At 45.8% G+C, this 27,207-nt stretch overlaps 1 protein-coding gene across 4 annotated transcripts in view; it reads left to right on the plus strand.

Annotated features, from left to right (window-relative positions):
* Positions 1-27,207, plus strand: part of LOC119965044 (serine/threonine-protein phosphatase 2A 55 kDa regulatory subunit B beta isoform) — a 756,912-nt gene that overhangs the window by 615,565 nt on the left and 114,140 nt on the right. For all 4 annotated transcript variants that reach the window (XM_038795265.1, XM_038795266.1, XM_038795267.1 and 1 more), the window contains one exon: positions 22,276-22,373. In XM_038795265.1, the coding sequence (XP_038651193.1) occupies positions 22,276-22,373 (98 nt within the window). The remainder of the gene's footprint in view (positions 1-22,275; positions 22,374-27,207) is intronic.

Below are 27,207 nucleotides of genomic sequence, written 5' to 3' on the forward strand. Positions count from 1 at the left end.
GACAATAGGGGATGCAGAAGTGGCCTAATTGAAGGAACAGAGTCATAAGAGCATAAGAAATAGGAGCTGGAGAAGGACATTTGGCCTTGCAAACTTGCTCTGCAATTCAACAAGATCCTGGCTGATCATCTATCTCAACTCCCACCTTCCGGAACAATCCCCCATAACCCTTAATTCCCTGGGTTGGCAGAGGTTACAGAGATAAGAAGGTTCAATCACAAGGAGAATTTTAAAGTTAAGGCGTTCCCAGGCCATTTTTGTAGGTCAGTGAGAAGCAGATTGCTAGTCTGTACGGTCCTGGAACTTGAAATGTTTTTATCCCTCAGGAAAGTTGTTGGTAGAAAAAAGGAATCAATAATTTTGAAGCTTTCTGAATGTGTTTTGTTGAAACCTCAGGGTAGTGCTGAATGCAGTGTTGTAGCTGCAGTACATAAATTGGTTTCAGCTTTAATGTATCTGCTATCTAATTTCTTAGAGGATGACTGCACCGGAGTGCGTAGATGTAATTACGACAGCTAACTCGCGTGAGTGATGATATCCCGCTTCACATGTTATAACGGGAGGTGAATGTCTCTTATCAGGACCCAGCACATTTGAACGCAAAGAAGGGATTTGACCTCTGGCGTCTGTCAGAAGCAAACTGGAAACAAATCACATTTGCATTTAAATGTCCAGCCTGTTGCTCAATTCACTATGTATTGGAATCTGAACCTCTACTGCAGCCTAAGAGCTGGTCTGATTTCAAGCAGGTGCAACAACTACTTTGGCCAACCTGTGGCTTCCGTCCTTTTGCTACTTTCCACCCCCCTCCATCTCACCCGCATTCTGGAAGTGCTGAGTCCCTCATGTCGCCATTGCTCATGCATGAGTCCGTGCATTATCCCACCCTAAATAATTTGGCTAACTTGCTCAGAATGGCCACCAAACCTGAGACCTGCAATTAGGCATTGCAGCATTTCGTTGGATAGTCTGAATGAAACAGGCCATAATACAGAGACACATCCTGCAGCAACTCACTGCACAGTTTGAAAACTTATTTCAGGGTTCCCGTAACGCGTTAGCCAATCTCATTAAGGGTGGGATAATGCAATTGGCCTCAGTGCCTTGGAGAGTAAGTCTCTGCTGTCAAATATAACGTACGAACATTGCATTTGGGCCAGTTGGTGGAGAGCTGCTGGTGTCATGTGGAGTGGTGCAAAATCAATGGGGTACACAGTACATACAAAAACAATTCTCAACATCTGAAACAAAAGAAGAAAATGCAGGAAGTGCTCAGTACGTCTGGCAACATTTGCAGAGTGAGAAACCGAGTTAAGGGCCGGAATCTTTCGGCCATTCATGCCAGTGGGATCCTCCAGCCCCGCAAACGGCGCACCCCTGCCGTCGGTTTCCTGGTGGCGTGGGGTGGATCCAATGGGAAATCCCATTGAAGTGTTCATAAGGTTTGTGCTTATCTTTTTGGTCTTGTTGATCTTGCAACAGCAATCCAGACGCTGCGTCCGAATTTGCTTGCTGTTCAGACGTACTATCTGTGATGACATAATCATGTACCGATAAGATTAATACCTAACTCGACTAGCATCAAGTGGAGGGGTCCCCTTATGCGGCCCAAACATTGTTGTTAAGGGATAATGATTGTCCAATAGAATAAATTGTCAACCAAATAAATAATGGTGGAACCTTTGATAGCAAACAAACTGCTGAGAACTTCTTTCTCAGAATGAACATAGTTGGACTCGGCGCTAGTCAATGTCCTGGAAGCAAATGTTATTGGTTGCTCTTCACCTGAAGGTATTATATGTGAGACAACTACTGCAACCCCATAGGGTGATGGATCGCAAGCATGCTTCTGCTTCAGCTTTGAGTTGTAATGGACCAATAACTCCAATTCCTGTAATTGTTTTTGACATTTTGGTAAGCATCGTTACAATCTTTCGCCCAGAGCCAAGCTTGTTCGATACAAAACAAACGTGTGCAAAGGCTTCAGCCTTACTGCTAAGTGTGGTACAAGCTTCCCAAAGTAAATCAATAATCCTAAAAAATGACTTTTACTCAGTCACATTCTGTTGCCGTGGAGCATTCAGGATCTCCAACATCTTATTTGGTCCTTTGTGAAGACCGTCTTGGTAGATTAAGTGTTCAAGGGAGTGAATAGAAGATTTAAAAAACTTATTCTTCTCTTCCTTGACCCTGAGATTATGTAAGAAGTCTGACAACACCAGGTTAAAGTCCAACAGGTTTGTTTCAAACACTAGCTTTCGGAGCACTGTTCCTTCCTCCGGTGAATGAAGAGGTATGATCCAGAAACATATATGTAGACAACGTCAAAGATGCAAGACAATGCTTTAACCTGGTGTTGTAAGACTTCTTATTGTGCTAACCCCAGTCCAACGCTGGCAGCTCCACATCTGAGATTATGTAGTTACCTTCTTGCAAGAGTAGCTTCTAGGTTCTTCACATGCTCTACACTGTTCGAACCTGCAATCAAAATGTGCCCAGTTGGCACAGCACACCCGATAGCACACTCAAGATCTGATCCATAGACCGTTGGAAGACATGCCAGTGCTGACATTATCTCAAATGGAAGCCTCCAATACTGAAGCTGATCCTTGTGTGTTACTACCGTCAGTAACGGTTGAGATTCAATAGCTGTATTCATTTCGAGATACGCTTGGAAGAGATTTTTGGCTGCCTGAGAGGCCTTCAAAAGGATCTTCAATATGTGGTAGAGAGTACTGATCAGCACATAATACGGGGTCGATAGTAGTTTTGAAATCCCTGCACATTCATACTGAATCATCCTTCTTTAAGACTGGGGCGATTGGGGTCACCCAATCGTTGGTTGTAACAGGCTCAATGACTCCTGTCTTTCATAACCTCCCGAGTTTTTCTTCCGCTGTAGATCAAATAGGTACGGTAAACTCTTTGATACGCTGAGGCATCCTGTCTGATTTAACTTCGACCCCAGTCATGGATCAGGGTAGGGTCATGGGCCAAGATAGGGTGCTCTTTTAGAGGATTGGTGCAATTCTATGGGCTGAATGGCCTCCTTCTGTACTGCAGGAATTGCCTGATTCTATGATGCCTTCTGCCATTTTTGGTTTGCAGCTCCCTGATCTGTGCTACTCGGCGTTCAGCCTGTCTTCTTCCCTGCCTTTTATTTTCTTTCTGTTTATAGCAGACAAACTCACAGCGCACAAGCTTGTGCTCCATTACCGATTCCTGGTCGGTAGTTTGCCGAGTCGTCAGTTCCATAGGTTTGCTTTCCCACGGACCATTTCAGTGCCTTGTGCGGTCTCCGCAGCTCTACCCGCTGCAACATAAAAGAGCCGAGGAAAGATAGAAAGAAATATTTTAGACAGTGGGCCGTTCTGATGCACTGCCTGAAAGGATGGTGGAAGCAGATTCAGTGGTAACTTGCAAATGGGAATTGGACCTATATTTAAAAAGGAAAACATTGCAGGGATGTAGGACTAATTGGATATCTCTTTGATGAAACCAGCATAAGCATGATGCATATAATGGCCTCCTTTGCTGTATCATTCTATGATTCTATAACCAAGCTGATTTGAAACCTCTCTGCAGCTCAATCCCATCAAACCAGTCAAGTTGAAGTAAGCTCAACATTTTGCCTAACACACGACTCTCACTTACCATCTGCTGTTTCCACTGTTAGAACGAAGAAATTATTTTCTGTTAGTATTGACAAATAGCGTAAACCCATCTGGGTACGGCATTTTACACAGAATTCACTCCCTCCAATTGGAACAGTGTAAAATAACCGCTCCAATGAGCTCAGAAATAGAGCCAGTTGGCTGTGAACTGTGGGCAGCATTTCCCAATTAAAGTCCCTGGCACAGATCTGTCTCTTGGGTTTAGTGGGATGGAGGGGCAATGCTGGACATTACATCTGCTTCCAGACTCTCTCTGGCTGACAAATTTAAAACAGACAAACATACAGAAGAAGCACAAACGGGAAATAGGAGTCAGAACAATGTTCATTTTTACAGGGACGTGGTTTTAATCCACCTGCCGATAATTTCACATGCACCACTTCATACAGTTCATGTGTGGAGGAAAGGGGCGGAGGCCCATTTTGTTTGTCAGTTGGTTAGCACAATTGCCCCTCCCTAACTCCCTAAACTGCTCTTATAGCACTAAAGGCCACTTAGTGATTGAGGTGTGCATCGTCCTCATCTCACAGCAACATCTCTTAGATGTTAACTGTAACTCAATGAGTCAGTCAGAAGGTTATGGGTTCAAGTCCCACTGTTGGAGGTGACGGGCCAGCTTTTGGATAAGATGTTCAACTGAGGCTCCATCTGTCATGGAGATCCGATGGTACTATTTCGAAGAAAAACAGGAGTGTTCTCCCTGGCACCCTGGTGGCTATTTAGCCCTGAACCAATACCACTAAAACAGATTATCTGGTCATCAACACATTGCTGTTTATGTCACCTTCCTCTGGACAAACTGCTACATTTCCAACATTAAGTACTTTATTGGCTGTAAAACACTTTACGACATCCTGTAGAAGGCTCAATATAAATTCTTTCTTTGATCATTGTACATTTGTTAATTACAGGCTTCACCCCCTGCTTTTGTAATCTATTAAATTGGCCTATAAAACAGTAACAGTTATACCTTTAGTATCCGGCTTTCACTCAAGTACATTCTCAGATGCCCAGCACCATCACTGGTCAGGTGCTGACAAGAAGGCCATTTGGCCCGTTGTGCCTGTGGTGGCTCTCTGAAAGAGCAATTCAATTAGTCCCATTCCTCTGCTTTTTCCCCATTGCACTGCAATGCTTTTTGCTCCTTCAAGTATTGATCGAATTCCCATTTGAAAGTAATTGTTGAATTTGCTTCCACCATTCTTTCTGGTGGTGAATTTCGTAACAGCTATTAATCATCATAACAATCTGAGACTTTGAATTTTTTATTTGCAATCGTTCGCAGGCTGTGGGTGTTGCTGGCAAGGCCGGTATTGATTGTCCTAGCCTGCTTGCCCTTGATATTGTGCTGGGGACCTCAGTACCTTGGGTCTGCTTTAAATGCACTGTTGGATGCTGTCTTGTCGCTGGCAGTAGTCGGAGGCCAGGAAAATTAGGCGTTGATTGATTTTCTTCACAAATCCATTTTGCCAGATTTCACAAAGCAACAATTAAGCACGTGTCACACAAATGTCACCTGATCGAGGCTGATAATTTCACGTCACTCCGAAAGCAAAGCCCATCGCAGTCACAGTTTGTCGATGCCGACACCCAACTTCCGAAAACAGATGTCGCCTCACTCCAAATCTCCATGATCAATCTGTCGGGGGCTCTGATTGCTTTCTCCTGCAAAGTGCGATAACTCTCATTTATGAGACACTGCAAAGCAGCTGTTAATTCTCTCCAAAATTAGAAATGATTGTTCACGGCAGTCAGGAAAAGTCCCCCTCCTCCATCCTCTCCCTAAGCCTCCAACCAGTCGACTTGAAGGCTGTTCTCTGCTCCAGGTGGGGCTGCCTCTCCTTAATAGCTTAGCTGTCTGCTCCCAGCCTGTTCTCTTTTCGCTCGTCATTAATTCCAAACCTAATGAGTTGTTGAAAGATTAGGAGAATGCACTGTATACATGTTGCAATCCATATACAAGATGGCTATAATTGTTCTCATGACACTAAGTATTGGCAATTGTAACATTTATAATGTACATAAGTATGTGTTGCTTTTGCACTCGGGTAACGGTGTTCATCAAAGGCACTGTAGCACCGTGGTTAGCACTGTTGCTTCACAGCGCCAGGGACCCAGGGAAGATTCCCGTCTTGGGTCAATATCTGTGAGGAGTCTGCGTGTGTTTCGTCCGGGTGCTCCAGTTTCCTCCCACAAGTCCCGAAAGATGTGCTTGTTAGGTCAGTTGGATATTCTGAATTCTCCCTCAATGTACCCGATCAGGGGCCGTAATGTAACGACTAGGGGATTTTCACAGTAACTTTGTTGCAGTGTTAATGTAAGCCTCCTTGTGACACTAATAAAGATTATTATTAATCGAGTGATATTTTATGTAGCATAAAACTTGACAAGGGACAAGACAGTTAGATGGGGAGAGTGACGAGCTCAGAATCATCTTTCTGAGTGATGACAATTTCTCAAGATCTTTAATTATTGAATCTGCTTCCGGGGCAGCACGGTGGCGCAGTGGTTAAAATTGCTGCCTCACAGCGCCGAGGTAGAACGTAGAACAGTACAGCACAGAACCTCGGTTCTGGGTCACTGTCCATGTGGAATTGGCACATTCTCCCCTTGTTTGTGGATTTCACCCCCACAATCCAAAGATGTGTCGAGTATTGGATTGGCCACGCTAAATTGCCCCTTAATTGGAAAAAATGAATTGGGTACTCTTAAAAATTTTTTTTAAATTATTAAATGCCTACATTATAATGTGCAGAAGTGAGTGAGGATGGTTTTCACTGTTGACATTTCTTTTTTTTTTAAATTTAGAGTACCCAATTCATTTTTTCCAATTAAGGGCCAATTTAGCGTGACCAATCCACCTACCCTGCACATCTTTGGGTTGTGGGGGCGAAACCCATGCAAACACGGGGAGAATGTGCAGACTCCATAAAGACAATGAGCCGGGATCGAACCTGGGACCTCAGCGCCGTGAGACGGCAGTGCTAACCACTGCATCACCATGCAGCCCTACTTTTGACATTTCTTGACTCGGTCGTTCAAAATGTGGACCGTCTGGCCTCCAAATGGTGCTTTGTCTTTACATCATTTTGAAAAAAGCTGGGGTGTACTAAGGGAAGTGAGAGTGGAAATTGCAGAGGCATTTGCCATAATTTTTCCATCTTTCTTAGACCCGGGATGGTGCAGAATTGCAAGCGTTGCGCCCTTTTTGAATGAAGGGTTCAAAGATAAGCCCAGCAACTCGGGCTGGGCACAGTACCACAGTGGTTTGCACTGTTGCTTCACAGAGCCAGAGTCCCGGGTTCGATTCCCGCTTGGGTCACTGTCTGTGCGGAGTCTGCACGTTCTCCCCGTATCTGCGTGGGTTACCTCCGGGTGCTCCGATTTCCTGCCACAAGTCCCGAAAGACATGCTTGTTAGGTGAATTGGACATTGAATTCTCCCTCAGTGTACCCAAATAGGTGCCAGAGTATGGCAACTCTGAGATTTTCACAGTAACTTCATGCAGTGTTAATATAAGCCTACCCGTGACAATAATAAAGATTATTATTATATTACAGGAAAGTCAGTTCAGCCTCAGTGGTGGGTAAATTTCGAGAAACAATCATTTGGGCCAAAATTAATGGTCACATGGCTGAAAGCAAGTTAATCAGGGAAAGCCAGGAGGGATTTGTTGAGGGAAAATTTTTGTTTAACTAACTTGCTGGAGTATTTTTAACGAGGTCACAGAGAGGCTAATGCTGTCTTCCAAAAGGCATTTGATATCGTGCCACACAACAGACTGGCCTGATAATCCTCAACTCCACTTTCCTGCTTTATCCCTATAAACCTTGATTCCCTGACTGATTAAAAAATCTGTCTATCTCAGCCTTGACACAAAAAAACATATTTAACGACCCAGCTGCTACAGCCCTCTGCAGTAAAGAATTCCACAGATTCACTACCTTCTGAGAGAAGAATTTCCTCCTCATTTCTGTTTTAAATGAGCTGCTCCTTACTCTGAGGTTGTGCTCTCTCTGGTCATAGGCAAGTTAGTGGAATGGATGGAAAGTGGTAGATGAAGTTCAATGTGGCGAAATATACGGTAATTCCTTTGTAGAGAGATCATGGAGAAACAATATAAAATAAAGGGTATCTTAAAGAGGGTGCAGGAGCAGAGAGACCTGGGTATATATATGCAGAAGTCATTGAAGGTGGTAAGATGGGCTGAGAAGGGGATAAGTGGCTGGGGGAGCAGAGAGGTGAGCGGGTGGTGAAAATCAAGGAGAAATGGGAAGAGGAGTTGGGAGGGAAGATCAATTGGGGAGTATGGAGTGAGGCACTGCGAAGGGTAAATAGGACCTCCTCTTGTGCAAGGATGAGCCTGATACAGTTTAAGGTGGTGCACAGGATGCATTTGACTGGAGCAAGAATGAGTGGGTTCTTTCAGGGGGTAGCAGATGAGCGTGATAGGTGTGGGCGGGGGCCAGCAAATCACGCTCACATGTTTTGGGGTTTCGAAAGATTGGGAAGATTCTGGCGGGTGACCTGTACGACTTCCCGCGGTTATAGAAGATAAAGTATGAGTTAAGGGGCTCAGCAGGGGAGTTTGAGAAAAGGTGGGGAATGTTTGTGACCGTGTTTGAGGAGCTGTTCGTCATAGGGAGGTGAGTGGAGGGGGGAGGGGGAAAAAGGGGGAAAATCTGTACAGACTGTATAGTTGATTGTTGGGAAGTGTGTTTCCCAGGGTGTTTATTTGCTGTAACCTGCTTTGATACATGTTTGTAATAAAATACGTTTTTAAAAAGAAGATGGGCTGAGAGTGCGGTTAATGAAGCAAACAATTCTAGGCTGTATTTAGTGGCATGAGTACATGAACAAAGAAGTTATGCTGAACTTATTCAAAGCACGAGTTAGACCTCAGCTGAAGTACTGCTCTGGGCACCGCACTTTAGGAAGGATGTGAAGAATTTGACAAAGTGCAGAAAAAGTTCATGAGAATGATTCCAGGGATGAGAAACTTCAGTCATGAAGATAGATGGGAGAATTGGGACTGTTTTCCCTTGGAAGAGAGAAGGCTGTGGGAGTATTTGAAAGAGGTGTGATTTGAACACAGGAGCAATTTAGCATGGGCCGGGATTCTCCCCTAACCAGCGGGTTGGGGGGTCCCGGCGTAGCGGAGTGGTGCCAACCACTCCGGCGTTGGGCCTCCCCAAAGGTGCAGAATTCTCCGCACCTTTAGGGGCTAGGCCCACGCCGGAGTGGATTCCGCTCTGCCGATGGCACCAAAACCGGCGCCAATGGCCTTTGGCGCTACGCCACCCGGCGTGGGGTCTGGCAAAAAGGACTTCGCCGGTCCACGCATGCGCTGGTGTGTCAGCGGCCGCTGACGTCACCACCGGCACATGCGCGGTAGGGGGGGGTCTCTTCCGCCTCCACCATGGTGGAGACTGTGGAGGCGGCGGAATAAAAAGAGTACCTCCACGGCACTGGCCCGCCCGCCGATCGGTGGTCTCCGATCGCGGGCCAGGCCACTGTGGGGGCACCCACCGGGGTCCGATTGCCCCCCCCCCCATCGCCCATCGCGGGCCGGAGAATCGCCGCGGGGAGCACACCGATCGGCGGGGCTTGATTCCCGCTCCCGACGATTCCCGGGTGGCGGAGAATTCCGGCCACGCCGGGGTGAGATTTACGCCGGCCCAGGGCGATACCCCGACCCTGCGGGGAGTTGGAGAATTCCGCCCATGGGCAATCCACCTAACCTGCACATCTTTGGACTGTGGGAGGAAACCGGAGCACCTGGTGGAAACCCACAGCGACACAGGGAGAACCTGCAAACTCCACAGAGACAGTCACCTAAGGCCGGAATTGGACTGGGTCTCTGGCAATGTGAGGCAGCAGTGCTAACCACTGTGCCACCATGCCACCAACAAAAGAATAACCTTTTAAAAGGAAAAATGGGCTAACCAAACCTTGAAAATATATTTCAAAATTAAAACCTAGACTGAAGTACTACAAAGCATTAACTGGGCCTCCTGATGGCTCAGGGTTCAACTTTTTGACACTTGTGGTAATACTAAGTCATACTGATCAAGAATATGCCAGCTTGATCCCTGGTGTGTTCTGAGCTTGATGATTTCTGTCAGTGCAATTCTGGCCCTACATTTAGCATCAGTGACACTGGGTTAGCGAGGGTACATTTTGACTTTGGTTCCCATTCCCAGTGCTTATCCACTGCTGGAATAATTGCATTGATGAATAGTGGGTGAGGACAGCAACTCCGAACAGCTTATTAACATTCAAAGTTCAGGACCAGAGATGAGACATGGTCACTAAGATGAAATGCCAGAGGGTGGCCACCTCCCATAGTGTCCGCACAAGTCAGTGGCTTGAGTAGCGGGGAGGTGAGGAGATTTCCCCACTGAAATGGAAGTAAATGATTTGCACAGAATTGAATGATAACTAAACTTGGGGGGGAGCTTGGTGCAATTCAAGTAAAACATATCACAGAATAGTTACAGAGCAGAAAGAGGCCATTTGGCCTATTGTTGTGCACCAGGTCTCCAAATGAGCAATTCACCTTGTGACATTCCCCGAACTTTTCCCTGCAACCCTGAATATTCTTCCTTTTCAAATGACAGTCTAATTCCCTTTTGAATGCTGTCATGTGAGAGTACCTTTAAGAAATGGATTTTTAAGCAATGTATCTTTAAGAATTGGAGCAGCTCCTATTACTGAAGTGATGTCAGAGGGTGGGGGGAGCTGAGTTGAGCTCACTTCTGCTTTTGGTTTCAGTTTGAGAGAGAACAGCTGAAAAGTGCCTGGCTGGTTTGCTATGAGCTGTTTAAAAGGAGAAAACCAGTTTTGAATAAAAGAGCTTGGTTGTGTCTGTTTTTTGCAGTGAGCTGGATCTGCTGTGATCTCTGCCATGAAAGACTATTTCTGAATCATTTGGGTGATTTAAACTCATAATAGTAATGTCTTTAACCTGATGTGTTTCTGTTTAAAGGTGTTAAGTCTCTTGGATGTTTAAAGCAACAACTGAAGGATTATAGAATATAGAACCGTACAGCACAGAACAGGCCCTTCGGCCCTCAATGTTGTGCCGAGCAATGATCACCCTACTCAAATCCACGTATCCACCCTATACCCGTAACCCAACAACCCCCCCTTAACCTTACATTTTTTAGGACACTACGGGCAATTTAGCATGGCCAATCCACCTAACCCGCACATCTTTGGACTGTGGGAGGAAACCGGAGCACCCGGAGGAAACCCACGCACACACGGGGAGGACGTGCAGACTCCGCACAGACAGAGACCCAGCCGGGAATCGAACCTGGGACCCTGGAGCTGTGAAGCATTTGTGCTAACCACCATGCTACCGTGCTCCCCAATTTAGTGTTGTATTATTTTCGGGGTTATCTTTGAAGTAAGGGGTGTTGAGTAATCCAATGTTTATTTAAAAAGGTTAAGTTGAATTCATGGAATAAACATTGTTTTGTGTTTAAAAACCCATGTGTCCATAATTGTAACACCACACCTGGAGAACAAGCCGTGTGCTTCAAAAGCAACAATCCATTAAAGGGAGAGGTTGGTTGAACTCCATGATACATTTTGGGGTTCTGAAAACACCTCTCCCATAACAATGCCTTGATTGAACCTGCCTCTACCGCACTCTCAAACAATGCACTCCAGACCTTTAACCACTCACTGGATGAAATAAGCCGTTCCTCAGGTTGCTTTTGCTTCTTCTGTCAGTTTTTAAAAAATCTGTGCCCTCTTGTTATCAATCCTTTCACAAGTAATCGGGAGAAACTGGCCATTGCTGTCACTTGTGATGCTGGGACTACAAATTGTCTGGCAACTTTCTGAGACGGGGCTTCTGACTGAGTGAGCTGTGGAAGTCCCATCTCCATCCAGTCAGTGATACTTGGAGAAGTAAATTGCTGTGGGGCATGCTGGTATCATGTGTTCTGTGCCAATTCTTTGGCTGGCTGTGTGGAAAACCTACCATCCAAAATATCCCGGTCGATGAGCTGACTGGTCTCCTTTTTCTGGTTGTGAAGTCTGTGAGCTCAATTCTCCCTCAGGAGTAAAGTTGGAGGAACAGAGTGTTATTGAGAGGGCCTTAAGGCTAAATAGGATACAGAGACAGGAAAGGGAGAGGCCAGGAAGAGATGCAAGTATACGGATGAGAATTTAGAATTGCATTTATTGGGAGACCAAAAGTCATGATAGACTAACAAGGTCAGGGGTGATTGGTGAGTAACTGTGACATGGCCTTCTTTAAAAGATGAAGGTTAGGAAACCAGAAAGAGAGAGCTTTTGATAAATCGGGTCTGGAGCAGACTTGGGAGATGGGTTTCGGCAACAAATAGACCTGTGTGATGGGTTCAGCTCAGGGTGGCCAGCAGTTTGCCAGCAGTTTGGTTTTACCTGGCAGAAACCCAGGGAGAGGCATGGAATCGATGGGATGGGTATGGAGTCATATGGCAGGGGCCAGGTCTTGTCAGTGTTCAACTGAAGGAAATTGCAGCTCATCCCTGGCTGATGTTGGGCAAACAATCTGACGAGGCAGATGCAGCGAGGAGATGGAACGAAGTGGGGGTGCAGTAGAACTGGGTGCTGCCAGAAATATGCAGTACTTGCTGCTATGACATTGCATGATTATCATCAAGAGACAGCATTTAGCTGAGCAGGAGGAGAGATTGTCAGGGTTCTCCAGAGATAACCGGGCTAGATGAGAAGCTGGAGATACTCCAGCTACAATTTAATAGGTGAGAGTGGAGCAAAGTGAGGGCAATCAGTAAAATGGGGAAGGGACATTGGAGGAAGTGGAGTAAGGATAATGTACCAGTCATAGAGGATGTCATTTGTGATTTTGAATAGGGTTGACCCAGTGCTCTTACCGGAACAGAAACCTGCCTGAACAGTTTAACCATTAAGAGCATGTTTAACTTTGCATTTGAGAAATATCTAAGCTCAATAATTTTGCAGCAAAATCACAAGAGGGTGGGCCTCTTGTTCAGAGTTCCTAATTTCAGTAAAGTATCAATTGCATTTGTAGCATTTATCTGGTTCTGAATGACGTTAGTTTGATCCAGAGTTTGCCATCCCTGGTGAAGCAACAGAGTAAAAAACAAAACAATCCGCTATCGATCCAACTCTTGATCACTGTTTAGGTGATTACAGGTTTGATTTGATGCTGCCCATAGTTAAATAGCATGCTGACAGTCACTATCTAAGCTCATGTACAAAAACTGACACCTCAAGGTGAGCTGACACCCAGACTTAGGGAGAAGGAGGGGGTGGGAAAAGACATTTAGGGAAAATGGATTGTGTTGCGTCTGGCTCTCAAAAGTGTGTGCTGGTGCTCAGAGCATCATTAAACAAAAACCACAAAGCACTATAATATGTTTCCATGGAAACCAGGCCCTTGAATCTGTAGAGCACAGGCATTAAAAGTAGATCCTTAAAGATTGAGCTTAAAAATAACTAGTGGCTTTCTGTTTTGGTTGCAGATATTTAAATCCTGGAATCTCAAGGCACTCTAAATTTTTTAATTAAAATCTTTAGCTTTGTCAGTTAATGAACAAATAAGAACAAATCCTTGAACAAGATTGAATGTTCAGTGTGGTAGGGTCAGAAATAGTCACACTGCATTGCACTGTCCCTAAATTAGCTGATTGTGCTAAAAATGGATATCCTTCTAATGAAGGACATAATGGACACGATCTACCAGCCACGTCCCGCCCGATCCAGCATGCGGTACACCCGGGTAAAACGTCTTCCGGGATTTATCCGGCTCACCACGCCTTGCGAGATCTAACGAGATCTCACGAGATGTCGTAATCTGGATCTCGCCCATTGTTGGCGGGATCAGTATTTCGCAAATCTGTATCTGTATCTTAGAGTGAGCAGCTAGTTTCACTCTAACATTCGCTTGCCTGATTTACCCAGTGCTTTGGAATCTAACCCCCTCACCTTGGAGACCTTAGGCGAGCGCCACTCAGTACTGGCCCCCACAAATAGGGACCAGGTGGGACGGCACTTGGGGGGGGCTCCCAGGGGATCGGGGACCCCCGGGTGGTTAGTCTCTGGGAAGGATGGCACTCTGGCAGGGCCACCTGGGTGCCAGCCTGGCACTGGCTGGGTGCCCAGGTGGCACTGACCAGCTGGAAGGGGCAGTGCCAGGCTGGCAGTGCCAAGGTGTCAGACTGACAATTTGCCTGTGCCAGGAATCCGGCCCAGGGGTGCCCTGCCCCTGTGAGGTGGGGTGCGAGGGGCCTGAGGATTTATCAGAGCTGCCATCATTTGGATGAGACATTAAACCAAGTCTGCTCTCACGAGTGTACATTAAAGATCCCATTACAACACTCGTGGGGGTTCTCCCAGTAGTCAGGCCAATATTATTGCCAAACCAACTGGTCATTCTCTCATTGCCTTTATGGGAGCTTACTGAGCGCAAAATGGTTGTTGCATTTACCTAAATTTTGGTGTGGCCGTATTTCAAAGGTTTTTCATCGGCTGTCAAGCACTTTGGAATGTCATAAGTTTGTAAAAGTTGCCATATAAATACAAATTAATTTGTTTTTTTTCCCATATCAGTCAGTGTCTGTCAGGAATTGGCAAGTTGGTGGGCAGTTTTGGCCTGAGGTTCCATATTGCTGTGATGTAGGTTGCGACTTCCCAAACTCATTTTACATATGGACGCAGAAAAACTGTTTAAAGCAGACCATCTAGCTAGTCCCAAACTAATAGATGTGAGCGAGAAGCTTTAATCAGGATGTGAGACTCCCTGCCCTGGCCACTATATCACTAGGTTCCCTATTGCTGTATAATTTTGACTGACATCATTACTTTCCCTGTCATTTTGTTAATGTGGGGAGGTGATGGTGTAGTGGTATTGCCGCTGGACTAGTCATCCTGGCACCAAGGCTCTGGGGACCTGGGTTCGAATTCTACCGTGCCAGGTGGTGGAATTTGAATTCAGTAGTAATAAATCTAATGCTGACATGAAGACATTGTTGATTGCCCTTCTGAAATGGCCGAACAAGTCACTCAGTTGTCTACCAGGTCTACAAAAGGTCTACAAAAAGGAATGACCATCTGCAAAATGCTCCTTACCAACCTCTGGGGGATTGTCCCAAAATTGGGAGAGCTGTTTCACAGACTAGTCAAACATAGTCAATCTGTCGGAATCGTACCATACAGAGACACAGCTATCACCATTGCACCGGAGGTGATGGCACAGTGGCATACATGGTGGTTACCCTGGAACCCCATGAAGTCTCATGGCATCAGGTCAGATATGGGCAAGGAAACCTCTTGCTGATGACCACATATCTCCTGCCTCAGCTCCGACATGTTGAACATCACTTGGAGGAAGCACTGAGGATAGTGAGAGCACAGAATATATTCTGGATGGGGGACTTTAATGGCCATCCGAAAGAGTGGCTTGGTAGTACCACCACAGACCGAGCTGCGTTGAGTCCTAAAGTAAATAGCTGCTTGACTGGGTCTGCGGCAGGAGGTGAGAGAACCAACAAGAGGGAAAAACATACTTGACCTCATGTGTCCATGACAGTGTTGGTAGGAATGTCCACAGCATTGTCCTTGTGGAGATGTTACTTGTCTTTACATTGCAGATACCCTCCATCGTGTGTGGCAATGCAATTGTGCTGAATGGGGTAGATTCAGAACAGATCTAGCAACACAATACTGAGCATCCAAGAGGTGTTGTGGGCCATCAGCAGCAGAATTGTACTCGACCACAATCTGTAATGTAATAGCCCAGAATATCCCCCACTTTACCATTAGCACTAAGCCAGAGGATCAAGTCTGATTCAATGAAGAGTACAGGAGAGCATGCCAGGAGCAGCACCAGACATAACTATAACTTACGTGCCCACCGGTATTAGCAGAAAGTGAGAGACAGAGCTAAGTGATCTCACAACCAATAGATTAGAACTAAGTTCGGGCAGCACGTGGTGCAGTGGGTTAGCCCTGCTGCCTCACGGCGCCGAGGTCCCAGGTTCGATCCTGGCTTTGGGTAACTGTCTGTGGAGTTTGCACATTCTCCCCGTGTCTGCGTGGGTTTCGCCACCACAACCCAAAGATGTGCAGGCTAGGTGGATTGGCCACACTAAATTGCCCCTTAATTGGAAAAAATTAATTGGCTACTCTAAATTAAAAAAAAAAAGAACTTGAGCATAAAATCTAGGCTGAATCTTCTGTGTTGTGCTGAGGAGAGCTGTAGAGTCGACGGTTTCCTCCGACAGTCCAAAGATGTGCAGGTTAGGTGGATTGGCCATGCTAAATTGCCCTTAGTGTCCAAAATTGCCCTTAGTGTCCAAAATTGCCCTTAGTGTTGGATGAGGTTACTGGGATATGGGAATAGGGTGGAGGTGTTGACCTTGGGTAGGATGCTCTTTCCAAAAGCCGGTGCAGACTCGATGGGCTGAATGGCCTCCTTCTTCACTGTAAATTCTATGATCTATGTGCAGGCTAGGTGGATTGGCCACACTAAATTGCCCCTTAATTGGAAGAAATGAATTGGGTACTCTAAATTTATATTTAAAACAAAGAACTAAGTTCTGCAGTCCTGTCACGTCCAACAGTGAATGGTGGGGGACATTAAATCAACTCATTAGGAGAGGAGACTCCACAAATATCCCCATTCTCAATAATGGACGAACCCTGCATATCAGTGCAAAAGGGAAGGCTGAAGCATTCGCAATAATCTTCAGCCAGAAGTACAGAATGGATGATCCATCTCGGCCTCCTCCGGAGGACCATAGCATTACAGGTGGTCATCTTCAGCCAATTCGAATCACCACGTGATATTAAAAAATGGCTGAAGACACTGGATACTGCAAAGACTCTAAGCCCTGACAATATCCGGCAATAATACTGAAGACTTATGCTCCAGAACATGCTGCGCCCGAGCTAAGCTGGTCCAGTACAGCTACAACACTGGCATTTACCCAACAATGTGAAAATTGCCCAAGTATGTCCTGTACACAAAAAGCAGGACAACACCAACCTGGCCAATTATCGCCCCCTCAGTCTACTCCATTATCAGAAAAGTGATGGAGGAGTTATTAACAGTGCTATCAAACAGCACTTGCTTAGCAATAACCTGCTTACTGATGCTCAGTTTGGGTTCTACCAGGGCCACTCAGCTCCTGACCTCACTACAGCCTTAGTTCAAACATGGACTAAAGAGCTGAATGCCAGAGGTGAAGTGAGAGTGGCTTTGATATCAAGGCATCATTTGACTGACTGTCGCATCAAGGAGCTCCAGCAAAACGGCAGTCAATGAGAATCAGTGGGAAAACCCTCTATTGGTTTGTCCTGCTGTGGCCTGGCTTCATTAAAGGACAGGTTGTGAATGGGGCTGGACACTAGAATCGGCAGGAAATACCCTGGGAGAGGAAGTGCATTGATTAAGCATTGACTACGTTTAGGAAAAACCCTCCTTTGTCTGCTGTGGACACTGAATTTTAGCAAAGGAATCATTATCAGGGTTACAAAAAGAAAACAAGTTTTCTTCCTTTGGTAGCTCATTGAATTGACAAGCTGTGAATAGCCCAGATGGTAAAAGATGAAATGAATAATAAAATGCACACATTCTATTAATATCCAGAAGAAACAAACACCCACACATGGCTCTGCAGTAACCATTGCGGTTCTGCTTAACGGTGACGTTTTTCTGGGCTGAATTGCAGAAATAATTTAGTTGCTCCATAACTCTTGTGTGCAGAATGCGTTTCGGTAGATGTGTTATAACCCTTCAGTCAAACTGTGCAGGTAAGGCTGGTAATAGGTATATGAGAAAAACCAGAATAGGCTTTATTTTCAAACTGTAGAACAGGGCAAAGATTCCCAAGGGTAAAGGAAAGAATCAGATTGAGCAGGAAATGGTTATGAGTTAATGAGTTGACGATTTTTAGAACAATGGTAAATAGTGAGATTCTGGAAAATGGCTTTAAAATGTATTCATTTGTGGGATGTGGGTGTAGCTGGTAGGCCACCATTTATTGCTCAATCCTAGTTGTCGTTCAGAAAGTGGTGGTGAGCTGCCTTCTTGAACCACTGCAGTCACTAAGGTGTAGGTACACCCACAGTGCTGTTAGGGAGGGAGTTCCAGGATTTTTGACCCAGATTTTGAATCAAAGTGGAGAAGGATGATTTCAGTCTGGGGAGAATGTAGGGGAAATTATACATGATGGTGTATGTACAGATTACAGATGTTTACAGATTAGAGGGAAGAAGAGAAAAAACGTTCAGATCAGTTGAAGACTCAAGTTACTGCTGATTAAAGGGAATGATTTTGTCATACGAAAGTACCATTAAGAAATGGGTGCTTATAAATGGGTATGTATATAAATATCTGTAGTGAGAGTACCTTTAAGAAATGGGTGCATTACTGCAGTGATGTCAGAGAATGGGTGGAGCTGGGCTGTCTCGGCTTTTTACTTTTGTTTTAGGCTTTTTGCTGCAGGATGTGTTTTAGTTTCGTTTTCAGAGCTGGATCGCTGCAGGCACAGCCAGAAGGTGTATTAGAGTCTCTCTCTGTAATCTAAAGACTGTAAATCGATCCTGGTGATTTACAACTAATAACGGTAGTGAATTTAATCTGACGTGCTTCTGGTAAAAGGTGTTTTAAGTCGTATGGATATTAAAAGGAAAGCTTAAAGGATTACTTAGTGTTGTAGTCTTTGGGGGTTGTATTTGAATTGATGGTTGCTAAGATGTTCACTATATGTTTTAAAAAGGTTAACTTGAGTTCATAGAATAAATATTGTTTTGCTTTTAGAAAAAACTTTTCCATTTCTGCTGTACCACACCTGGAGAGTGGGCCGTGTGCTCCCCATACCACAATCTGTTAAAAGTTGTGGGTCAGGTGAACTCCATGATACACTTTGGGGTTCTCTAAACCCTGGCCCATAATAATTTAAAATAATGAATTATTCAGACTTTTATGGTCTGCTGATGTTCCAGATATCAACGATGAGGATGTAATTTGTTACTTAATGTAATTGGCTGTCCATTTCACAATCATTGCGTCTGTCTGAATTTGTAACCTGTGAGGTATGCTGCAGAGTTCAATTTAGTACCATCTACTGTGGTACCTGTCATGATATGCAAACATGCAACCAATGAACACTCAGAATAGGACACAACCAATGGGCAGTCAGGGCACTCAGAGGTGGCATCACCACAAGGGGGCATGGCATAAACACTATAAAAGGGATGAGGCATTCACACCCTGGGCGAAATTCTCCGACCCCCCCCACAGGGTTGGAGAATCGCCTGGGGCCGCCGAAAATCCCGCCCCTGCCGTGGCAGAAATTCTCCGCCACCCGGGAATTGGCGAGCCCCCTGCGGCGATTCTCCGGCCCGCGATGGACCGAAGTCCCGCCGCTGGGAGGCCACTCCCGCCGCCGTGGTTTGAACCACCTCTGGTGGTGGCAGGATCGACGGCGCGAGCGGGGTCCTGGGGGGGCGCGGGGCGATCGGACCCCGGGGGGTGCCCCCACGGTGGGCAGGCCCGCGATCGGGGCGCAAAGATCGGCGGGCAGGCCAGTGCCGTGGGGGGCACTCTTTTTCTTCCGCCGCCGCCGCCACGGCCTCCACCATGGCGGAGGTGGAAGAGAATCCCCCAGCGCATGCGCCGATGGTGACGTCAGCGGCAGCTGACGCACCGGCGCATGCGCGAACCGGCGAAGGCCTTTTCGGCCAGCCCCGACACCGGCCGGTGGGCGTCAAAGGCCGTTGTGCCGGTTTTGGCGCCAGTCGGCGTGGTGTCAACCGCTCCGGTGCAGGCCTAGCCCATCAATGTGAGTGCTTGGCCCCCAAAGATGCAGAGAATTCCGCACCTTTGGGGAGGCCCGACGCCGGAGTGGTTGGCGCCACTCCACTACGCCGGGTCCCCCCGCCCCGCCGGTTAGGGGAGAATCCCGCCCTCTGTCTCTTTCCACAAACAGACATCTGGAGAGTTAGGCAGGGTTGATCAGCAGCATCACACCCCAGCACGTGGCTTAGAGCAAGCTGGTACAGTTAGACTGAGTTACTACAGTTAGATTAGCAGAGAGTCGAACTCATTTGAGAACTGTGTTCATAGTTTAATAAACAGATTGAACTCATTTCAGAGTCTGGAGCATCCTTTAGTTAAGACTGCATCAAGTAGCAGTCTGTGTTATCCGAAACAGCATAACACAACAGTACCCTTTTGAACACTGCTGGAGACAGGTCGCCAGTGGGCACTGGATTATGGCACTGCCTTGCACATGCCTTTGGCATTGCCCTTGATTTATCGAATGTGACTACCAAATGGAACGTTGCTGGGCAGCACATCGGCAACACAGACTGATGCTGACCCCCACAACGTTGCTGCTCAATGCTGTTCTGAGCTGAAAATGTGGATGCATTAATCCATGTCTGCTGTGTCTATTTGAGTGGCAAGGCTGTGACACCAACTCATTCTTTGAACAGGACAATCTGTGCACAGAAAAGCTCTGAGTCTGAATTACATTGGGTAATTCACGTTTTAGAAAAATACAATGCGTCTATTTGTTTTTGCATTTCATGCTTTGCAAGTAAAGTTTTGTCTAGTGTTGCTTTGTTGTGTGTGGTCTACATAGTACACAACGCAATGCATTCAGGATTGATGCGTAACTATGTGCGTGCACCTTACAGGGAGTGCATGACCTGTTCATTGCATTATGCGGTACATTCCCAATTGTACCGCTGTCACATACCTGCACAGCTTTGCATGCAAATATATATATTTTTATGCCACTCCTGCTACATCCAGGGCAAGAAGTAGCGGGCTGAGAGCAGAAGGCATATCAGCATATCCTGTGGGAATTTGTACTTCATGAACTCTAAGGGACCGCTCCCGGGTCCGGCTACCTCTTCCCTCTGCAGCTGAGGTTACTTGACATAAAGGAATGGGTGCAATATGGGATGAAAATTAGATGTTTAAGATAATTAAAGGATTTGAAAGGGCAGATAGAGAAAAGCTATTTTCTCTCTTGCGGTAGTCCAGAACAAAGAAGCGCCTTGGTGTCCAAAAAAAGGGTAGGTGGGGTTACTGGGTTACGGGGATGGGGTGGCCTGTGCAGACCCGATGGGCTGAATGGCCTCCTTCTGCGCTGTAAATTCTATGATTGTATAACGTTCAAGTATAAGCGTGGATGTTTATGGGTGATCTGAGGATGTTTGTTTCCACACAAAGTAGACTGGAAATATGAAACTCTCGAGCTGTTACTGCTTTGGGCAAATTTTAAATTTCAAAACTGAGATTGAAAGATTTTTAACTTAGGTAAGAATGTTAATGGTTATGAACCAAGATGGGCCAGTGATACAGGTCAGTCGTGAGCTAATAGAATATCAGAACAGTCATGATGGGCTGAATGGCCTTCTGTTCTGATGTTCCTGGAAAACCACAGTTTCTTTAAGACTGGGCAGAATTGCTGCTTTTGGGCTGGGAAATATTGACATGTCTTCAATATCAGAACCTATACCCTGCTGTAAATCTGCTATGATGTGGAGATGCCGGCGTTGGACTGGGGTGAGCACAGTAAGAAGTCTTACAGCACCAGGTTAAAGTCCAACAGGTTTGTTTCAAACACGAGCTTTCGGAGCACGGCTCCTTCTTCAGGTGAAGCTGCTGGACAGCAGAATGCTCACTAATACGTTTTGGTGATAAAAATCCAGGAATAAAACGATTTTCATGTCCCAAAGAGCCTGATGGTTGGGAATTAACTGAAAAATCATAGAATCATAGAATTTACAGTGCAGAAGAAGACTATTCAGCCCACCGAGTCTGCACCGGCCCTTGGAAAGAGCACCCCACTTAAGCCCACACCTATCCCCATAATCCAGTAACCCCACCCAACACTAAGGGCAATTTAGCATGGCCAATCCACCTAACCTGCACATCTTTGGACTGTGGGAGGAAACCGGAGCACCCGGAAGAAACCCACGCAGTCACGGGGAGAAAGTGCAAACGCCACACTCAGCGACCCAAGCCGGGAATCGAGCATGGGACCCTGGAGTCGTGAAGCAACTGTGCTAACCACTGTGCTACCCTGCTGCCCACGGTAAATGAAAGGTTTCCTCTGAAAACTACAATTGAAAGCCCTGATTGAAGAGCTGAAACCAACTCTGGTTTGTCAGGTGAATGGGACATTCTGAATTCTCCCTCAGTGTACCTGAACAGACGCCAGAGTGTGGCGCCTAGGGGATTTTCACAGTAACTTCATTGCAGTGCAAGCATACTCATTGTAAGCATACTTGTGACACTAATAAAGATTATTATCATTATTGGATCCTTCATTTTTCCCAACATGGCATGAGTTCCCTTTCCCTTCTCCCCTTTGTTAGAGCGTTCCCACACCATACAGCCGTTTTCGGGGCTACTGCTGAATGATCAGTTGCTGGGACAGTAGCCTTGGGTAGGAAAAGACCCAGCATGGAGCACTGAGGAAATGAGCCAAACCTGACATTTAACTGTGATTTGTGTGGAAGGGTGAAACGTACTGGTTTATTTGTTAAATGCAGACAAATTCCTTAACTTACAATGTGCCCCTCTGCTTTTGTTTTCCAGCCGACATAATTTCTACAGTAGAATTCAACAACACTGGAGAATTGTTAGCGACAGGGGACAAGGGGGGTCGAGTTGTCATATTTCAGAGAGAGCAGGAGGTGAGTTACACTGAAGAGCGAGCATGTCTGCTTTGTTCCTATTAACCAGGATCCTGCTGATTCACAAGCCACAGTGTTATCAAGCTTTAAAGCTTCCCAAAGAGTGATTTGGAAAATGTATTCCCCTATCTGACGAGCTACTTTTTTTCCTCAGGCTTTTATGAGGCTGCATCTTAATATTCTTTTCAACACTGACGGATCTGTTCCAGCTGTCAAACTGTGCTTGCCTTTCCTTCATAATGTATGGAAATGATTGCCACTTATCGCACTTCTCTTTTTTCCATTTCAGCCTCCACCCACCAGGGGCGGGATTAGGAAATCATTGTCTAAACTGGGTCAGAAGGTTGTGGGTTTGATTTGCACTCCAGGCCTTGAGCACAATAATCTAGACTGATAGCTCACAGCAGTACTTGAGGGTGTGCTATGTTTTTGGAGGTGCCGCTCTTTCAGGTGAGATGTTAAACCAGAGCCCCGCCTGCCCCCTCAGGTGAATTTCAAGGAAGAGTAAGGGAGGTGGCCCACTCTCCTGGCTAATATTAACCCTGAACCAACACCTAACAACAGATTATCTGGTTATTATCATAATGCTAGTTGTGAGAGCGTGTTATAGGCAATTTGGCTGACCGTTACCAATTCCAAATAACCTCCCTTCTCTTACCACCCCTCTACAAGCACCAGGACAAACTCACCCCCCCCCCCCCATGGAAATATGGAACACCCCCCATTCCCCTCCCACCCCAACAAGCACCAGAGAAAATCCCCCCCCCCCCCCCCCCCCCCCCCCCCCCCCCCAGACACACACACATACCCACACACATGTCAATGAAGGACACTGCTTAAGTCTGGTGCCTTAGACCACTCGGCGATCCTGATAACTCCATACCCACACACATGTGCCACGATACTGCCCAAATATGTCCCTCGCCCTCTGTGGGCTATGCTTGCCTTTGCACCCCTGGATGGTCCCCCTTCGCTGCTTCACATTCTGCAAAAGCAGTTGTAAACCTCGTAGACATGATGTCACTTTGGTGGTGGTGGGGGGGATTCTTTCTCTGGGGGAATATATATGGCAAGGAAGCCCTTTAGCGTATTTCAGTTTATTAAGATGTAGTTAAATGAGAGTGGAAACCTTGGTATGTCACCAGCAAGGAGCAGGGAAATCAGAGAACGAGATATCGCTGCTGAGATTCTCGTTTTCAGCCGTCTCGTGAGGGTTTTCCGCCGGCGTTGCCATTTTTAACACACACACACACACACACACACACACACACACACACACACACCCCCCCCAGTCAATGCCAGCAGAAAATCCTGGCCATTGGAACATCTTGGAATTGTGAGAGTAAAAATAAAAATGCAAGTTTTAAAAGATTTTCTTTACAGCTGGCCCATAAACAGTTGACCTACATTGGCCTTGTTCACCTGGCTGTTGAGTTAGTGCAGTAGTGTTAGATCAAACAACTGACCTAGTTGATCTTTGGATATGTGCTGAGTTCAGGGAAGTCGCCCAGGCCTGCAATAATGATGCTGAGATTGGAGGCCAAAACTCAGGGTCATAAACATAAGGTAGTCCAATCGGGAATTCAGGCAAAACTTCTTCACTCAGAAGGTAGTTGGAATGACAAACTCACTACCATAAGGAACAATTTAGGTGAAGAGTAAGCATACATTTAAGGGGAAGTAGGATAAAGACAGGGAGGGAGAAAGGAATGGATGGAAAGGATAGGGTTTTAAAGAAAAACAATAAAAAGCGGCAAGGAAGTCAAAGGGCCGATTGGAAAGCGCATTTGAGGCCACAATCAAATCGGCCATGATGTTATTGAATGGTGGAGCAGCTTCGAGGGGCCTATTCCCGCTCCTAATTCCTAAAGAGTTCCAATGTTTGTCACCACAGACCTTTGCAGCTGGAACAGGATTGTGGACACAATTAACAGTGAAAACCCCATTAGGAATGTATGGAAAAGATGGTGAAGCAAAGGCCTACTACCCCATGCAGGCATGTCCACTTGTTATCAACCCAACCTTCAATAATGCAATTTACTGGGATGGGCACAAAAATGACAACCAAGACCAACTTAGGAAGAATTTGTCTTAATTTTTCTCTACCCCCTGCAATCAATTAAGCAAACTCCAAGAGACTACCACATCTGATGCATTTAGCACTGCTAGTCCCATTACCCTTAAATAAACCAAGATATCTTCCAATGGAAATCACCCAATTCACTTTGAAGGCCCCTGGCATACCAATTTTAATAATCCCTGGGAATCAAAAGTATAGACCATAAATATAAGATAAATCTGATTGGGAAGTCGGGAGAAGCTTCTTAATCCAGAAAGTGTAGAGCTTGCTACCACATGGAATAGCTGAGGTGATTATATATAAAAATTGATATAGAATTGATGCCCATTAAGAGAAGCTAGATAAGCACACAAGGAATAGAAGGATGTATATTGTTGAGGTGTGATATAAAGCGGTAGGATTTCGCGAATGTGAAGACCAGTTGGGCTCAATGACATGTTTTCAGTTCTGAAAATTCGATGTAATTCTACTAAATGTAAGACAATTTCTGTAAATTGGCAGATTTTTTGAATGCTTGATGTAGTTGAAAACCTCACTCAAAATCGTGAGCCCAGTGATGTTAGCTACCAGCACCATTGGCCATGTTTGCCCTAAATACACATTGCATTTCAAGTTTAAATGAATTGTCCGAGATTGTGTCTATTGTGCCATGAAACACAGCAACAGGCCTTGATTTCTGCCTTCTGTACTGATTTGAATTAGCGGACTGAAAGCTCGATGGCCACCCTTTGCCTCTCATGGAAGATTTTGAGCAAACTGCTGCCCTTTATTTTTCATATTCATTCTTAAGATATGGCTGTCGCTACCAAAGCCAGCATTTATTCTTCACCCCTGCTTGCCCCTTGAGATGGTGGCGGTGCTACGGAATTTGGTGGTTAAGTTTCCAGACTCAGACACTCATCCTGGAGCAGTGGTGGGCAACCTGTGGCCCGGCGACCTCATGTAGCCGACCTGGATTCTCAGTGCAGCCCATGAGACATTTTGTGACCGCTGGCCACATGCAGAGTGGCCACTTTCCACTGGTTTCCATTTGCATAGCTTTATTCCGACAAGGATAACTGAAGTGATACATTCTTAAAACACGGGCAAGTGAAGCAAGCTGCATGCTGATTGCACACAATATTGATTACAAGAGCTGCACGCTCCCTCTATGTCCAATCAAGTGTAAATATTTATTTTGTTTTTACCACTTGAAGTCGATGACAGTCCCAGAATATGAATGATTAAGCATTTTCTATAATTTACAAAATATTTGGCGCGCATTAAATGTATTCAAACGTATTCAAGGGTCATAGTTAGCTGACATGCCTGATTTCAATCTTGCAGCCCACTGAGATGAAGGAGGGCCACTCGTGCAGCCCACTTACTAGCCTAGGTTGCCTGTCACTGCTCTAGAATCTAGAATCATAGAATTTACAGTGCAGAAGGAGACCATTCGACCCATCGAGTCTGCACGGGCCCCTGGAAAGAACACCCTGCTTCAGCCCACACCTCCACCCTATCCCAGTAACCCAACCCAAACATTTTGGAAACTAAGGGCAATTTAGCACGACCAATCCAGCTAAACTGCCCATCTTTGAACTGTGGGAGGAAACAAGAGCACCCGGAGGAAACCCATGCAGACTCCGCATAGACAGTGGCCCAAGCCGGGAATCGAAGCTAGGACCCTGGAGCTGTGAAACAACAGTGCTAACCACTGTGCTGCTGTACCGTTCCGCTAGAGGTATCATTCATCAGCTTTAGCCACTGAGAGAAAATGAAATGTGCTCCAAATGCCCATGGAGATGTTTAAGTGCGGTTTTTCTCAGTGCTGATTTTAAAAACTGAAAATTACTATTTTTACCCTCAACAAGTGTCAGTCGTGACTCACTTGGTCGCACTCTCACCTCTGAGTCACAGGGACTTGGGTTTGAAACCCGCTCTAATGCTCAGGTGCAAATTTCAAGGCTGACACTGCGGCACTGAGGGAGTGCTGCACTCTTGGAGGCTTTTTTGGATGAGAGGCTGAACCAAGGCCTCATCTGCCTGTTCAGTTGGATTGTAAAACATCCACAGCTCTATTCCGAAGAAGAACGGGAGAGTTATCCCTGCTGTCCTGGCCAATATCTGTCCCTTAACCAACATCACAAAAAACAGATTATCTGTTCATTATCACATTCCTGTTAGTGGGAGTTTGCTGATTGAAAATTGGCTGTACTTCCTACTTTACAACAGTGACTGCACTTCAAAAAGTACTTTATTTGTTGTGAAGCACCGTGAGACATCTAGTAGTTGTGAAACTTGCCATTTTAATTTTCTCCCCATGCCTCTTGTTTCATGAGGGCTGCGAGTCCTGTTGGGTCCCACATGTGCTGGCATAGGGTTGCCAACCCCCAAGGATTGGCCTGGAGCCTCCAGGAATTGAAGATCAGTCTCCAGGACACTGCAGTGTGCAACCCTGAAGATTTTCCTGTCATTTCATCAGGACATTTTTAAAAATTGTCTATTATCCTTGTCTTTTTCTTTGAATATTTATCTTTACCAGATATCAAAATAATGAGAAAGGGATTTTAAAAAAGCTGCTCAGCTGACAAACAAGGATCAACCAGTTAGGTAACGAGGGTTTTTGCTTTCTAATTGGCATAGGAAGGCCGAACAGCACAAGGATGGACGTGTTGGCCGACTAGTGTGGGGGAAAGTCAGGTGATGAAACGCCAGGAATACATTTATTCAGTCGACAACCCTGTGCCGACAGCCCTTCTGCTCAGCCTTCTT

Source organism: Scyliorhinus canicula, chromosome 4 (assembly GCF_902713615.1).
Source record: "Scyliorhinus canicula chromosome 4, sScyCan1.1, whole genome shotgun sequence".
Lineage (NCBI taxonomy): Eukaryota > Metazoa > Chordata > Chondrichthyes > Carcharhiniformes > Scyliorhinidae > Scyliorhinus > Scyliorhinus canicula.